The sequence below is a fragment of the Sceloporus occidentalis genome, unplaced genomic scaffold, assembly GCF_023333645.1.
Source record: "Sceloporus occidentalis isolate IW3139 unplaced genomic scaffold, rSceOcc1.0.p SCAF_5, whole genome shotgun sequence".
Taxonomy (NCBI): Eukaryota; Metazoa; Chordata; class Lepidosauria; order Squamata; family Phrynosomatidae; genus Sceloporus; species Sceloporus occidentalis.
The window spans coordinates 105,780,473-105,796,954 of record NW_028316985.1 but is presented as its reverse complement, the minus strand read 5'-3'; the positions used below and the strand labels follow the sequence as shown (position 1 = coordinate 105,796,954).

At 40.3% G+C, this 16,482-nt stretch overlaps 1 protein-coding gene across 2 annotated transcripts in view; it reads left to right on the top strand.

The window, feature by feature from the left end:
- Positions 1 to 16,482, top strand: part of LOC149312621 (semaphorin-3D) — a 173,049-nt gene that overhangs the window by 60,616 nt on the left and 95,951 nt on the right. For both annotated transcript variants that reach the window (XM_089525017.1, XM_089525016.1), the window contains exon 3: positions 14,571 to 14,731. In XM_089525017.1, coding sequence (XP_089381143.1) covers positions 14,571 to 14,731 — 161 coding nt within the window. The remainder of the gene's footprint in view (positions 1 to 14,570; positions 14,732 to 16,482) is intronic.

Sequence of the window (16,482 nt, the reverse complement as noted above, 5' to 3'; positions counted from 1 at the left end):
AAAGAGGGAGGAAGCATGTTCTCTGAAGGGATAATGTAGAGTAATTCTCCAAAATCACTTGGCTAAATCCCAAGATATGAAAGCATATGGTTGGTGAATGGAGGCAGGAGAGGGAAAGGAGCAAGAGAGCCAACCAACTGTGGTGTGGTGAATGTGGCTCTAAAGAAAGACATGTAGTAGCCATAGATTTTTTTCAGTCCAGAACTCTTGACACCTAATTCTACATAATGCCCTTGAGAAATATGTTAAAACAACAAATGAACTATTTTTGCTATAGGCCAAATCTTTGAAGAAGACACAGGAACTGAGCCTGATGGCAAACATGTACATGACCATGGAAAGGTAGTGGGATGGGGACAAAAAACACTGCTTTCTTCTGAATAATGTGCAGATTAAATCTTTGAATTCCATTGGCAATACCAAGAGGTACTGTTTCTGAGATCCAAGATGACTTAATCCAAGATGGATCAGATTTTATGATTCTGATCCAGAATTCAATCATGAGGCCTTTATTTCCTTTCTGTGTGCTTGGCTTTCTGTTGCCATGCATTCTGAACCCATCTGATCTTCTAACATGGTCCAGTATTCTTAGTATGGTTAGTTTCTAATGTTTATTTCTCATGGTGCTTAAAGTATCCATCCTGCTCTATTTTCTTGGACTCCGGCTTTTATTCAGCTAAGGGACATATGGAGGAGTTTTCCTCCTTCTATGGGCTGACATTTTCCCTCAGCTGTTAAATCATGTGATCATCATTATTAAGATGACTGCTTTATGGAAACCTCAGAATCTAAACTGTTAAAAATGTGACCACATTGCGGAGGCCAACTGTTTATTCAAAGTACCAGTGGACATTAGAGAGAGTATTATGGTGGTATGCACGGTAGGTTACTACACAGAAATTTGGGATATTCCCAAATGACAATTGTAAATGACTAGCCTGGGGCAAAAATGAGTTTTATTTCTTCCATCAAAAAATTCTAGTTAAACTGTAAATAATGTTGATGTGTTCTCCAGAGTATTTTGCTTTAAGAATGCAACTGTTTAAAAAGATCAGGCAATTGCAGAACACAATTCCAAGACACACAGTCTAAATTTATGTAGCAGTGATAGTTGTTTTTAAAAACTTTTAAAAAATAATAAAATAGATATCATCTTATATAGTAGAAGAAAGCAAAGCCTTATTCATCAACCAAATGTCTTCCCACTGCTTTCCTCTGTCCCCATTTAAGGCAAGATTAGGCTCAGCAGAGTTTATCCAAACGGGCAGTGTTTAAACTTTGCCAGCTTTATTTTTTCTGTTATCCAGTTTGGATCTAGGTGGTCATAATAATTTTTGTTTTGCTTTTTAACTCTCCCCTGTTATCTTGTATGCAAAGAGAGAATTACTACATACCCCACAAGTATCCTTATATCAGGTCCTATTTATATATATATATGACTCTTGAAAATTATTCTGACTCCTGGCTCCTTTGGAAGGGGGATGTTGAGAATACCTCTTGAGCAACATTTTCAGTGTATATTGATTTCTTTCCTAAGGTGCCTAGAATGTAAATGGAAGTGAAAGTGATAGTTGGCTGGAACCTGAAATTATGTAAATAAACACAGAGATAGTTACAAAACACTTTGTTTCCACCAAGGCCACACCCAGGTCACCTTCCAGATGGTAAGCATTACAATTAGTGATAACTGACAGCTTCCATATCAGTGCATGTGTAAACTTCCTCTAGGTTTTAGTATGAACTTTTAAGCAGGTGCTTAAGATACTGAGCCTGCTGGAGGGGTAGAGCTTAGCACCTTGGATAGCTCTGTCTCTCATTGACTTTTTCTCCCCTTTTCCCATTTTTAATCATTATCTCACTTCAAAATGATGGCATGCCAGCTGTTTTACATGGCAGTCCTTTTGCTCATTCTGTTCAGTGAGACCCTCGACTGCTTGTTTCCTGTCTTAAATGCACCATTGTATAAGAAAACCTGTTAGAACTTTTGTGCCATTAAGTCCACTATACTCTTGGGTACAATCCCACACATTTTGCCCCAGACACTAGAGCAGGATGAAGTTATTTAATTACAGAATAATAATAATAATAATAATAATAATAATAATAATAATAATAATAAGCACGTCAACAGATGAAGAGAATTTTGAGTATGAGGGGTTTTATGTAATTGCTTACTTACCATTCAGGAATTCATTTGATGGACCTACTCTAGTAAGAATACAATTACAGCGGAAACTCGCCTTATGCGGGGATCCGTTCTGGACCCCCCCGCATAAGGTGAATTCCGCCTATGCTGGAGCCCCATTCATTTGAATGGGGCTTGTGTGCACGGTGGTGTGGGAGTGCATGGGCCGCCATGGACGCACGCCTTATTCATCTGAATGGGACGCTCTACCCTTGCACCCTCGTGCTCCTTGCAGCTTGAGCTCATACGCTCAAAGCCATGTATAGCACGCCCACATATAACACGGGCACACTGTATATTTAGGCCCAGACACCTTCAATCCTGAATGTTATCTTTTATAACCTAGCAGAACACAAACCAAAAATGTTTGACCTTTAAAAGGAGTACAAACTAAACAAACATTCTTCAGTTACTGGTATCAGGACTGGCCTGGAATCTGGGAAAGTGATGCAAGCCCCAACTGCTTCTACTGGCTTCTGCTCAAAAGTCAAAGCATTTCCTTTCTGTTCCTCCTATATGGGCAGTTAATACTGAAGCATTAAGGGCTTGCCACTTAAAGAGGCAGCATACAAGAAAGCAATCTTTAGCAGTTCCTGAACAGAGTAGATTAGATATCACTTCATGCTATGAGAACAGAACCATTACAAGTATACAAGGTTGTCCCTGATTTCAACTCTGTAGAGTATATGTGCCAGGAAAGCATGCCACTGTGTTTTCATATCATCAGGGCTGTGAATTCCATCAGACACCAGGTTGACTTGGGGCCTAAATATTTCATGCAGGTGCTTAGGAATTTATTCATTTATTTCTGCATGAAGCTGATGTTGACAAGTTTGATGCTGCCTCTGGATGTTTTTTTAAAATAGGATGTTGATGCCTAGGAATTTAGAATATTTTTAGTTCTGCTTAGAAACTTACTCAACTGATTGAATGATGCCAGTTGTTTTCCTGACAAATAACCATCTTATTGTAAGATAGTAGAACCAGTGTATCTGGTTACAAAGCAAAGTACAAAAATGATAGTGGGGTATAACACATTCATTTTATCACTGAAGATATTTTCTAATAGACTTTGCCTTCTTGTCACTCACAAAGCTAGCCTTCTCTGACATGCCTCCCTGCAGGTGTTTTGGCCAACTACAATTCAAGCCACTACATTGAATTATCAAGGATGATGGAAGTTGAAGGCCAAAACATTTGGAGGAGACCAGGCTAGAGAAGGCTGGACTAACCCAAAACTACCCTATATTAACCACATATGGGATCCTAGAATTTAGCAGTTCCACCAGATTTATTTATTTATTTGCTTTATATCTTACCTTTTTTTTTTTTTTTTTTTTTGCAGGATTCAAGGTGGGACAACTGTATTTAAAACAATCAAGATTCAGTTAAAATATAAGTTTAAAAAGAATTAAATAGTGGTGCAATTAAGAATAAGATTAAAACAATATAAAAACACAGATCATTATATAAAAACAAAGCCCACAACCCCACCACAATCCTTTTGTGTTACAAAGTCTTCCATTGAAAATCCAGGCTCATATAAATACCATTTTTCAGATAGTTTGGATCCGAGGTCATAGCCAGCACTTTGAATTCTGCCCAGAAACAGGCTTGTAGTCAGTGAAGTTGCTTCAGCAGAAGGGCTAAATGTTCCCTGTAATTAGCCACAGTCAATAGCCTGACTGCAGCACTTTGGACCCACTGAAGAGTTCCCAAAAGCAGCCCCCCACATAGAGCCTGAATGTAATCAAAACGTGTGTTACTGTGTCATGATCTGACATCTCAAGGAACAGATGCAATGGAACTGTGAAAATGCACTCCTGGCCTCTGCTGAAACCTGGGCATTCAGGCTCAAATCAGAGTCTACACGTTCACCCAAGCTATGATCCTGACATTTCAGGGGGAGTGTAACCCCAGCCAGCACATACTGAATACTTATTCCCTAATCTACCTTCTGACTGACCAAGTCATCTGTCTAGTTTGGATTCAGCTTCAATTTCTTTGCCCTCATTGGGTCAGTTATTGACAACAGAAAATGGTTTATCACTGAAAAAGCTTCCAGAGTTAGATGGAAAGGAGAGATAGAGTTGGGTGTCATCAGCAGACTGGTGACTCTTAACTCCAAAACTCTAGATCAGTGAAGGTGAACTTTTGGGGGGCTGTGTGCCAGAGGTGGGGCACACCCCTGGCACACAGCCCTCCGGAGGGGGGACTTCTGGATTGGGACTTCTCCCCTGCCCTTTCCCCGGTCTCCAGCTGTCTCTGTGAAGCTACTGTGGAGGCCAGAGTACCCTCCCTGACTCCAGAGCTTTTTCTATTTTTCTATTTACTAATTCCTTGCTGTTCATGGTAGGGATGTAAATCTTCATTCTTCATCCTCACAAAGAAGGATAACGAATGTTTAGAATAGTTTTTAGATTTCTACCTACTGTGGAAGATTTATGTGCAGTTCACAGAAGTTAGGGGCTCAACAGACCGCCCCTTTGGAGCAGCCTTTACTCGCCATAACTACACAATGCAGCCCCTATCTGCCCTTTCCACAGTGTAAAAAAAGCTGCAAAAAGTGGCTCCTTTTTGCACCATGGAAAGGGTGGTAGCAATTTTTCACTGATTATTCAGTGCAGGTCATGTAAAGACTGTGCCAAATATGCAGCGTGATGCCACCCTCCATCTGGTGAGGTGGGCAGCATGGGGACAGAGTCGGGGCAGCTGGCATGTGCAATGCACACCCACACACTGACATGTAACACTGGTCTGTCAAGCCCCTCAGTCATCCTTTACAACAGCAGTTCCCAATCTTTGTTGGGCCGCAACCTCCATTGTGGGTGAAAGTCCAGCCTGTGGTCTCCCTCATTGGTTGGGAATCCAGGAAGGGGGGACCTTTGGCCACCTACAAGCCCCAGTGGCCTTTGTGGCTGGAAGTCCCGCCCCTTCCTGGCCTCCCAACCAATCAGGGAGGCCACCGGCAAAGAAGGGGCAGGACTTCCGGCAGCAAAGGCCGCTGGGGCTTGCAGCCCCATCCTTGTCCTCTTCTACCCGCAGGTGCCTGGCACCTGCAGGGAGAATCAGAGGAGGAGGAGGAGGCGGCCCCATCCCCGCCCCCTTCTCCTCGAGGATGCCTTCGCTGGCACCCGCGAAGAGAAGGGGAAACGGAGGAGGTGGCCGCGTCCCATTCCCCTTCTCCTCGTAGGTGTCTTTGCTGGCACCGGTGGGCAAAAGTGGAATAGGAAGAGAAGGCAGCCCCATCCCCGTACCCTTCTCCTTGCAGGTGCCTTCGCTGGCACCCATGAAGAGAAGAGGAAGAGGAGGAGGCAGCCCTGGCCCCTTCTCCTCATGGTTGCCGGTGCCAGCGCCAGCACTCACAAGGAAAAGGGGAAGAGGGGGAGGCAGGGGGGAATCCCAACCTGGCAACCCCCAAGAAAGGGTCGTGCGACCCCCCAAAGGGGTCGCAACCCCCAGGTTGGGAACCCCTGCTTTACAAGGTTTGCTGCAGAATTATTTTACACAGAAATATACATGGGTTTTCTAGGAGGGAGGGAGAAAAGGGTACTACTGCTCACTGAGTGTTGCTAAGGGAGAGTGCTCTTACACAAGCTTGTTTGCCATGTAGTTGTTTGCCAGGGATATCATTTCCTAAACTTCATCCCTCACTTTCTTCCTATGAAAACATGTTTTCTGCATAAAATGCACTGTTTTCTGCACAGGAAATACATTTTACACCACAAAACCCCCACATGTTTTTATTTGCAGACTAATTCCCTGGAAGAGTTTGCAAAGTGTTAAAAATCTCACTCCTGCTGTATTCTTCTTGCTGGGAGTTTGTGAGCATCAGGTACCCCACTTCCTTCTCTTCTTCCTCTTCTTCTTGGCTTTACTTCATGAACGAAGATTCAGGAAGGATTCATCCGTGCTTTCTAGAAGCACATTGATGACATTGGATGTATCCTTCGAGCCTGTGCAATAGATTTTTTTGGTGGAGCGCAGCGTGCACAGAACTGGCCTCACCCTTTAAACCAGAGGTTCGACTGCTGAGGCCTTGACAAGCATGGACAGTGGCAGCGAGGTCCTCGGGTCGTAGGTTTGATTAGAGTTTCCTTCTCTTAGATGGTTGACCTTACAGGGTTAGACGACCACCATTTGCCCGGGTTTGGGATTAGAGTTTTCTTTCTCCTAGGATGGTTGCCATAAGGCTAGAGAGCCCATCCTGCCCTTTGGCGCTCTTGGTCACACCCTTCGGTTGTGACCTGTCTGGCATGGAAGGCCCTACCGGTGGCTATTATACCACCGCCAGCATAGCTCACAACTTCATTAGGGTACGCAAACCTCTCCCCCACATAGTCAGAGCATAGCTGGAGGGGAATAGAAGGCCGGAAGATGACAAGGTAGCCCACTACTGTGGTGAGAAACAAATAATAACAAGCATTATTTCCATCCCTCCCTCCTATAACTGACATGAAGCATGCACCTGAACACCTAATCTTCCTGCTGTAAACAAACCCCTTTTTCCTTTCCTCCTGTAGTTTGGCTCAGGCCATGAGATCATTAGGAGGTAGGTATCCAGTGATTTAATTCTACACATTTGTGTATGACAGATAGGGCTTCCTTTTCATACTGGCCTTGACCCTCCTAAAATAAAGGTAGATGTAATGATGAGAACCATTACCCTTCTCTAGTGCTTTGAAAGATCGGAAATAGTTGGCATTTGATCAAAAGCTCAACTTGTAACCTTTCATGTGGACAGTTTCCTTTTTCTAAAAACAGAAAAACCACAAAATAGATCCCCTCAACCCTCCACTTTTAACTGTGTTAGTAACAAGGATGGCTTTGCTTTATTTGGCAGTCACACAAGAAAGATAAGCAGCCTAGGAGCAAGGGAACCTGTATAAACCCACGGCCTGAGGTCTTCTTTGTAATAGCAGATGTTTTGGATCAGATATATTTTTATCTATGAAGTTTAAAACTAATTATTTGGCTTGGCTATATGGTGTTTGTGAACTGAGTCTGTGCTTTTTTCACCAATAATATAAAGTCACAGAAGAGCATTTAATCATCTCTGTAATGATACTTTTTATACTCTTATTTGTACAGCTGCCTCTGCTTCAAATTTGTTTGGAAGTATGCAACAATAACAGGTAGATATAAATGCTCAGAAATAACTGTTTTGTACATTGGTTAATCTGTGTTGTGTGCTGCAAAGAACTAAGTGTTTTATTTTTAAAGGAATCTTTTCCTGAGAGGTCTAAAGTTCATTTTTCTGAAAGGTCATAGGAATCAGTTCTGCTTGGCTCTGATCAAAAGAGTTAATTATTGTGTCTATGGCAGAGGCAGGGAAGCCAAAGTGTTGTGATCCTTCTGTGTGGAGAACCATTTATGGATGTTGTGAAGCATTTGCTCCATTATTAATGTGACCAAGCCAAAGAATTCCCTGCTTTTCCTTTTGTTCTCCATCAAATGTGATTTCTTAGTTAGCTGTTTGTATATGTACAGGCAGACACATAATTGACTCCAGATTTGATGGGGATCTGTTCACACTGCAAAATTATAGCACTGTGCTTCATCTTTTAATTGTAATTGAAACAATCTATGGAATTCTGAGACTGGCATTTTCAAGAAGCCTATTTAGAACTCTCAGCCAGAGAGCTCTACTGCCTCCCCAAACTACAATCCCCAGACTTGGGGTCTTGGGCAAAGGAACCTTTATCTGGGCCTCTCCTGCATTGAGACTGTTAAAATCCCAAATTCTTTCCATCATATATAAAAGAAAATGTGCAGCTGGAAATGGAAATTGAACTGAAACAAAAATGTCAGCCATCTGTAGTGGCCAGATTAAAGAGATAAATCTGTTCCCAGTGTTTAACTACAATGTTGTTGTACCTATCTGCTGTATATATCTCAAAGATGAGAAGACTGGCAGAAAAACAGTAGCAACTCTAATTTAGTACTAACATGCTTGAATACACAGGAATTCAATCTTAGATGTTGAGAACTAAGCACTAAAGGCTCTGGCCCTGGACAGATGAATCTTGTTTTAATTTGTCTTTCACCTTTTTAAAAACACTCTATCCAGTTTGCTTGATGTATTCCCAAATTATTTCATATGTCTTTTCCAAATATGAAGAATTTTGAGAATTTTAATAACGTCTACTCAAAAAACAATTAAAATTTTTAAAATTGCCCATCCTTACTTTTAGACATCTTCTTTCTCTCAGGTTTACCTAGCAGTGGTCACAGCAAATGCTATATTTCAAGGATGGCTGGCATCTGGCATTTATTTTCCCACAATGCCTTGAAGTGCACACTTTGTTTCAGTTAAGGCTGTTGTTAAAAAAAAAATCAAACAAAAAGCTTGCAGGTTTATGGGTCTGACATGGAAGAACTGGGACTGGTGAACACTGCTGGGGAGAGGGACCTGTCAGCTGCTCAAGGATGTTGTTGGCAGGCTTTTTCGTATGCCGTCTCTCAAAATATTTATTTGGATTTTAGCTAGGAAGCCAGTCACTTAGGTACATGATACTGATTATTGCATGTTAACAAGTAGTTGTTCTTAGATATTTTGGAGCAACTGGTGATTTTATTTTTTGTATGACTACATGTAGCTGTGACCAGTAAAAATAGTCTCAGTGTGTAGTGTTGACTTTTGTCCTCACAATTTGAATGGCTGTTCCAAGTGTTAATGCAATTTACAGATACCATAGGTGAAAGGAAAGTTAGGAAGAACAGTGCCACCATTGCCAGTTCCCCATCAGTAACCACATCAAGATTAAACAAACTTGCCATCATGGAACAGATTCTGAAACCATCCACAGTTAAGAAAGTTTGAGCTAGTGGTGTGAGAAATACTTCCTTGAACAAAATCTGATGTTACCTCCATGGGATTAGAAAGAGGAAACAAGTGAGAACATTAGAATGGATCTGTGACAGTGAGACTCACCCACCCAACTTCTTTTCTTGAATGGCATCACAATGGGTCTTTTTTGATCCCACCGCTGCCACAAATTATGTGAAGATGATAGCCACTATTCCACCAATTCTTCACTACACGACTTGAACCTGGGACCCAGGTTTCTCCCCCTGCCTGTTGTCTCCACAGGGCCATTGAATGAATCACCAGAGGGCATGTAGCTGTTTTTGTTCAGTTAATAATAATAATATCATTTTTATTATATTGTCCTGTGTGTGACTATGTGTAGCAATCCAGTAAGTAACACCCAAATCATCAGGCAGTGTTGTTTTGTTTTCTGTATTAACATATTGTCTACATTCAGCCCTAATATTATTTACAGATGTCATTGGGAGACAGCAGCGACATTGTTGCCTTGTAATTAGAACAAGGCATTTAACTAGTTCAGGAAAAAAAAATCCCGAAACACATTCTCCCATTATTAAGGCTTGTGATTGTTTTAAAATCTGTTACTCAAGCTTCAAATAAAGAATTAAGAAATAAATGGCCATCTAAATCTCACCAGTGCTTAAGGAAGATACTACATTAAATTATGGATGATATATTCTCTTGAGACTTTGAAATGTGTGGTTTAAGTTGCTATTTGAATTCGAAATAGTTTGGGAATGGATCCAGCAAAGTGGATAACTGGTTTGTCTGTGGCTTAAAAGGCCTTGAGCTCAGTCAGCTGCAGCTTCCATGCAGCTCCATCACCATTCTGAAGTCTGGCATGGTTTTCAAAAGTGGTTTGTTATATGGCCTGGAAAATCTGACTTTTCAAGGAACAGGCTCAGCTGCCACACTAGTTTTAACTGTGCAGACTCACTCCTGGCCACCACTGAAACCTGAACATTCAGGCTCAGTTCTGAGTAGTGCACCCAGGTTGTGAACCTAAGATTTCAGGGGGAGTGTAACCCCATCTATTACAGATTAAATCTCTATTCCCTGATCTGCCTTACAATTTACCAGGAACACATCTGTCTTGTCTGAATTAAGTTTCAGTGTGTTCCTCCTCATCCAGCTAATTAGTGGCAGCAGACACTGGTTTAGTAATAATAATAATAATAATAATAATAATAATATTTATTTATATCCCACCCCTCTGAGAACAATCGGGGCGGCTAACAAAGTTAAAAATACAAAACATATAAAATCCCTGGTACCCTCCCCTCCTTAAAAAGGTATTAAATCCAATGCAATATTTCAAAAACAGAACAAAAAACAACAACAAACAAACAAACATACAAGTTAAAACTGACCAGAAGGTCAACAACATCATACCAACAAGCAATCAGTGGGAGCAGCAGTACAGAGACATCTTCTTTGGAATTAGATTTAAGGGAAAGCTAGAGTTGCTAGCTTGGAGAAATGCTTAAACTAGCTTATAGAGGTGCCCAAATCACTCACTTTTTTCAAAAGAAATATCTGCAAATTATACCTGCTAACAGCCTAGAGATACTTAATAAATGCTCCCAGGATTTGATTATTCTAATCACAGAGACATCATCAAAAGTAAACACAGAGTTAAAGTCATCTGTGAAAGGGAAAAAAGATGTGAAAGAGATGAGCATAATAAGCCCACTTCCGGGCAGCTTGGGAACATGGTGATCACATGGCACATGCCCCGCAGCCAAATGGAAGCCACCCCAACCCAGAAAAGCTACTCTGAAAAGGAGTGGTAAAAACTGCTTCTTTTCAGAGTGCCATCCAGGACCATGGCAGCAAGGCAGATTGGAGCTGCACTCATCTGTTTGCCATAGCTCCAGGGAGAGCAGCTCTGGGGCAGCCCCAATCCATCCTTTTTGGGTGGTCCGTTTCATCCCTAGGAGACAGAATAATAATAATCACACTGAAGATAAAATCACCAAGTTTGTAAGTGGAAAATCTATGAGGATCTTAAATTTTAAAATATAGTAAATTTCTTAGGGATGAAATGGTTTATTAAACAGAACATAGTCTACCCTTGGTTATACAACAAACAAAAACAAAATAGGTTTCCTTTTCTCACATGATAACAAAGAGGAAGAGGAGACAGAATTGGAACAGATCACAGTAGACAGCAATGAATCAACATCACCACCACAACATCCTTCACCTTTTATGGCAGCCAAAGTAAACTCTAGGAGGACTTGCCTAACATCCAGTTGTAAGAAGGGGAGTGTGAAACATCCACCAGCATCCATATGTTCACAGAGTAGAAAAAACAGTAGTTCATTTGTCAAAAAGGAAATGTCAAAAAGCCTATAGAATAATAGGTGTTTAAAAAAGGTCTGCCCTTTTCCAACTCCCAAACTTAATCCGGTGTAGGTCAGATTAAATTTGCTTCAATTCTTCAGGAATATCAAATTGAGACGATACTTTGGTGATTCGACACAGGTGCCAGAAAACAGTTCAGCAAAATTTAGAATCTCCTCTAGGTTTATACCCCCTCCTCCCACAGTACCCTCTATCACTGTATTTGAAAAGTTGGTGACATAGGAGTTAATAAGGTTGGAAAATACTGTACCATCACTTTGGAACAATATGATTTGGAGGGGGAATTAGCTCTTTTAGCATGGCAGCAGATAATTCTATAGTCATCAAAGAAGTGGATAAAGGAAGAGCTATTGTAATACAAGACAGCACCGTATATAAGAAGGAATTATTATTATTATTATTATTATTTTGCGAGTTAGCTGATAAATCTGCATATGTTACATGTACAAAAGATCTTTTGGAAGATATTTCTAAGATTATTTGAAAATTGGTTAAAAACTTCTTGAGAGTTGGAAAACCTTCAAAAGAAGAATCTTGAATTGATGAGAATATTCATAGTTTGGGTTTTATTATGTGCCAAATTTGCACAGGTATTTTCCCCTCAGAAAACAGTATTTTCTGCATGGAAAATAATATTTCTTCAAAGAAGAATTTCCTGTGCAGAAAATTCTTTCTTAGAAAAAAAAAGTGGAAATATTGCACAGAATAAGTCTTCAACTGTGACATTTTCTGGACAAGAAACAAGTTTTTAAAGACTTGAAGTTTTTAAAGATTTGCTCACAACAGAATGAAAATTGCTGAAATCACTTATTGCTTCCTTCAAGAATTAAATTAGCAAAGAATTAAAATACCTAATTTGTTATTCTTCTCATTGTAGAAGAATGGATAACTTAAGGCTGCTGGCTGTGTTTCAACCGTTGAGGGTGTTTTATATGTTTTTTCACATGTGAAAGCAAAACAAGGTGCAATGTTGTATTGGGTTAAATCATTACAGATTGTCTCCAGGGAGGTAAAGCAAGTCCTTATCTCTTCTATCCTTTTTTTTTTAATCAGGTAATAAAACGTTTTAAAAAATCTGCATTTGCAGTACTAGTGCATCTTCTTTCCCTTATCTTTTAGGTGTACTAACAGAGTTATAGAAGTGGTACATATTCATTCAAATCATTAAAATAGGAATGACCCTTGTGGTCTCTTCCAACTCTATTATTCTATGAATCTATGAATGCAAGATGGGATATTGGATGTTGGCTTATCCTTAGCGCAGTGTTTCCCAAAGTTGGTCCTACAGGTATTTAAAACTTCAAATCCCAGAAACCCTAGTCAGTTTGACAAACAATCAGGAATGCTGGGAGTAGAAGTCTGTGGTGAGTCACTAGGGAGAGTGGAGTTCCCCTTCAGCTAATCAGATTTAGACTGGCTGCAAAGGTGGAGGCTGCTGGAGGAGTGACTGTAAAAGGGGAGGAGCAAGGGAGAATTGTGTAGGAGTGTGTCAGTTAACATATTGGTTAACAAGTCAGTTCAAGGTGGTTCATACCTGCATTGTTCTTTGTGTTTATCAGTTGTGATGCAGGCCAGATCTTAATAGGATTCACAGTCCTGTTGAAGGAGCATTATAAGCGATTATTTTAAGACAATCAGGAAACAGTTTAAAATTGAAAGAAATTTAGTGAGAGAACTGACTAGGAAATAATTTTTAACAAGTGAAGAGTTGTACATATTGTAACAATGTGATCTGTGTACCAACCTTGAAAAGAAACTGAACCAACACTTGCTTGTAAATAAAGTTTATTTTTTATTGTTGTTTCCAAAAAGGACATAGCTTGAATGAAGTTAGAATAATACTTTTCATGAATAATACACTACCACTAACAACACACATATAGGAGATGGACAGTTGGGGACCTCAAATTCATTTAACAGAAAAGTGTATTGGGGGTAAAAGTGAGGCAAGTGGCAGGACCAAGGGAGTCAAAGGATGTATCAGATGTAGAAGAAAAGCCTCAGAGCATTGGCAGGAAGACCCCTGTGGTTACAAAGTCCAAAACATTTGGAGGGACATAGTCAGGGAACCACTGTCCTAGTGTATTTGATACATAATCTGCTTACTTTATTCTCACAATAAGCATACTAATTACAATAGGTTCAGAGAGAGTGGTTAACCTGAACATCAACCAATGGACATTATGGGTAATCAAATATTTGAATCTCATGCTGCCTGTGTACACCATGGCCATTGCACAAGTGTTTGTTGTGGTATATCGGGACTATAGGAAATGATCACATGAAGTACTGTTTCATAATTTTTTGATTGCTGAAGCAATTTTTTTCTTGATTTAATGGTACAATCACCTTCACCCTTAGACCTAAGAATGTTTACTTTTAACGTATGTAAGAGCATAGCTTCATTATAGAGTAATGGCAGTTGGATATTATTTTAGCTGTTATGGTCCAATCCTACAGAATTCTGGGACTGGTAGATTAATTAGTTTAAGGAGGCATTCTCTGCTAGTGAGGGAGCCCTGGTGGCAGAGTGGTTAAATGCCGGTACTGCTGTCATTCACAGCCACAAGGTTGTGAGTTCAATCCCAGGGATTCCAGGGTCCACTCAGCCTTGTGTCCACATGCACTGACTGCCCCAGGCTACCTGGCAGAGATGCTGTCCTCACACTACTGGTGTAGTTTGAGTCATCTGCCCAGCTCCTGTAGATGATTATATGTGAGAGAGGAATTTGGCCTCAGGCAGCAAAATATCTTGGCTGGTCCTTCTGGTATCATTAACTTAAAGAGAGGATTGCCTTGGAATTGGCCTGTTTACATAACAGACATAATTTTATAGCTCTTCATTCAGGTATCTCTTTAGTAATCTCTTTTCTGTAAAGTGGGAACTTTAAAACAATTAGCTCTTGCTTATAAGAAATGTGCTTTAACCTTTTGACCATTTCAGGTCATAAATTGCTACAAGAAACAAAAGATATGTAAGTATTTTGTTTTTAAACAATACTGTGATAATCTTTTCCCCTCACCCTACCGCCCTCTCCTGCTGCCTCATCCTGTTAGATGAAAATCGTGCTCCAACAAGTTATCTTAACCAGCAAAGCTCATGCTGGGTGCATATATTTATACAAGACACCAATGAACCATGTGTATACATTGTTGACTATAAAGATTTCCTTCATTCTCTCACAGACTTGCTGCTTTCCAACAGCTGTGTCCCATTCCTGGGCTCGGCAGAGGGGCTGGATTTTCGGACCATGCTGCTTGATGAAGAAAGGGGTCGGCTGCTACTCGGGGCTAAGGACCACATTTTTCTGCTCAGCTTGGTTGATTTAAACAAAAATGTAAAGAAGGTCAGTTTATAATATCTTTGTATATTTGTACAATTCATCTGATAAGTTTGTTTTTAACCCGTCTGCCTCCCACTGCTTTCCTTGGGTGAAGAGCCTGCATAGTATGTCATGCATCATTGGATGGATTTAATAACCTTACCTCCCATAGTTATATGGTTTGCTTTTAATAAACTGAGTTTGTCAGCATGCGTGACCTCTTGTAGCAGCAAAGCAATATAATATGACAAATATCATTGGACTTTTGCCCTCCATCTAGCTAGAATGTAAGCAAATGGTAACATCTCTTTCCTTCTTTTCTCATATATTATGACAGCTAGTCCCAAGTGAAGTCACTCTTTGCTTAGCTATGTGCTCATCTTCAATGTACTGGTTGGTCTTTGTGCAAATTTAACTGGCCAACATGTTTGACCCTTTACAGTAGGCTCCAAAGGTTCATTAAGTTGTTTAAAAACCATTTCAGTGTTGCCAACATGTGTATATGTGTTCGTGCATGCATATACATGCTAAGAAAAATTTACCCAATGATAAATCATCATAGCTTTTCTCCATATTTTTAATAATGAGCCTCAGTCAGTAATTAAAGCTGTTCAAGGTCCCTAAAGCATTAATGAAGATAAAGCAGGAACGTACTGATTTAGTTTAATTAACTTGCTTAAAAGACTAAATTAAGACTAAAGTTTCCCCGTGACCAGATTGTGAGACACATTTTTACAGATGCTGCCTTCATCACTCATTCGCCAGATGATGATTTGTAGGTCTGAAGGTGTTATCACCAACTGCTTATCACAGACTGAATTTTTGTTAGATGATATGAACATTTGAAAGCCTGGTATGCACATGTAGCAGAATGAAGGAGGTGGTAGGATCCTAAAGCAGGGGTTAGAGTGAATGGTGCCACCTCAGGCTGCAGAAGGGTCCCCCATTGTTGAATACTCCCACATGTAAAAACATCTCTGCATACAATAACAACAACAACAACAACAACAATGATAATAGAACACCAGGGGGAAGATTCTAGCTCAGCCCAATCCTCATAGTGCTAATATAAGCTGCCTCCATGTAGGAAAGCTAACATGTAATCTTCACCCAGCAATCCCACCTAATTTGCTTGCATATGTACACAAGGTTTGATACAATGCTTTTCAGTGCAAATAGTTCAAACATTCAGTCGGGAATTGTTACGCAAGAAGCAAGAAGCAAAGAGATAACTTACATGTATAAGTGAACCAAACTTGAGAAATATCACCAGTAACAAAAGTCTTGCTGATGGAGGAGAAGCATGGGGGCTAGTGACTGCCTTTGTGCAGCCAACCTCTTAAGGGACAGTTAGACCTGCACTACAATGACCTAATGTAATCATTTAGCAATAAGAATGTCAAAGTTGTATTGATCTCCTTCTCCAATACTTGGAATCAACAACTAAGAAGTGTAAGCATGGATCAGTTCACAGCAGCAACAGCTTATCACACTTGACTAAGCAAAGGAGCGGTTGTTTCTTTAGCAAATGACAAGAGGGTCTTGAGAAGATAAACACAACAACTAAAGACAATAACTTGTTGAAAACATTGTTGCTGTATCTTCTCTGACTTCTAGACAGATAACCTGCTGCTTTTTTGCTGTGGCTAGTGGGGCTTTCTGACTTGCCTACCCATTCAGAGCCTTGCTTTGGGAAATTTTCCAGAGAGGCATCAGGTGCAGCCTCCTCCTCTTGGTAGTGAGGGAAGGAATATTATACAATTTACCACACCTTT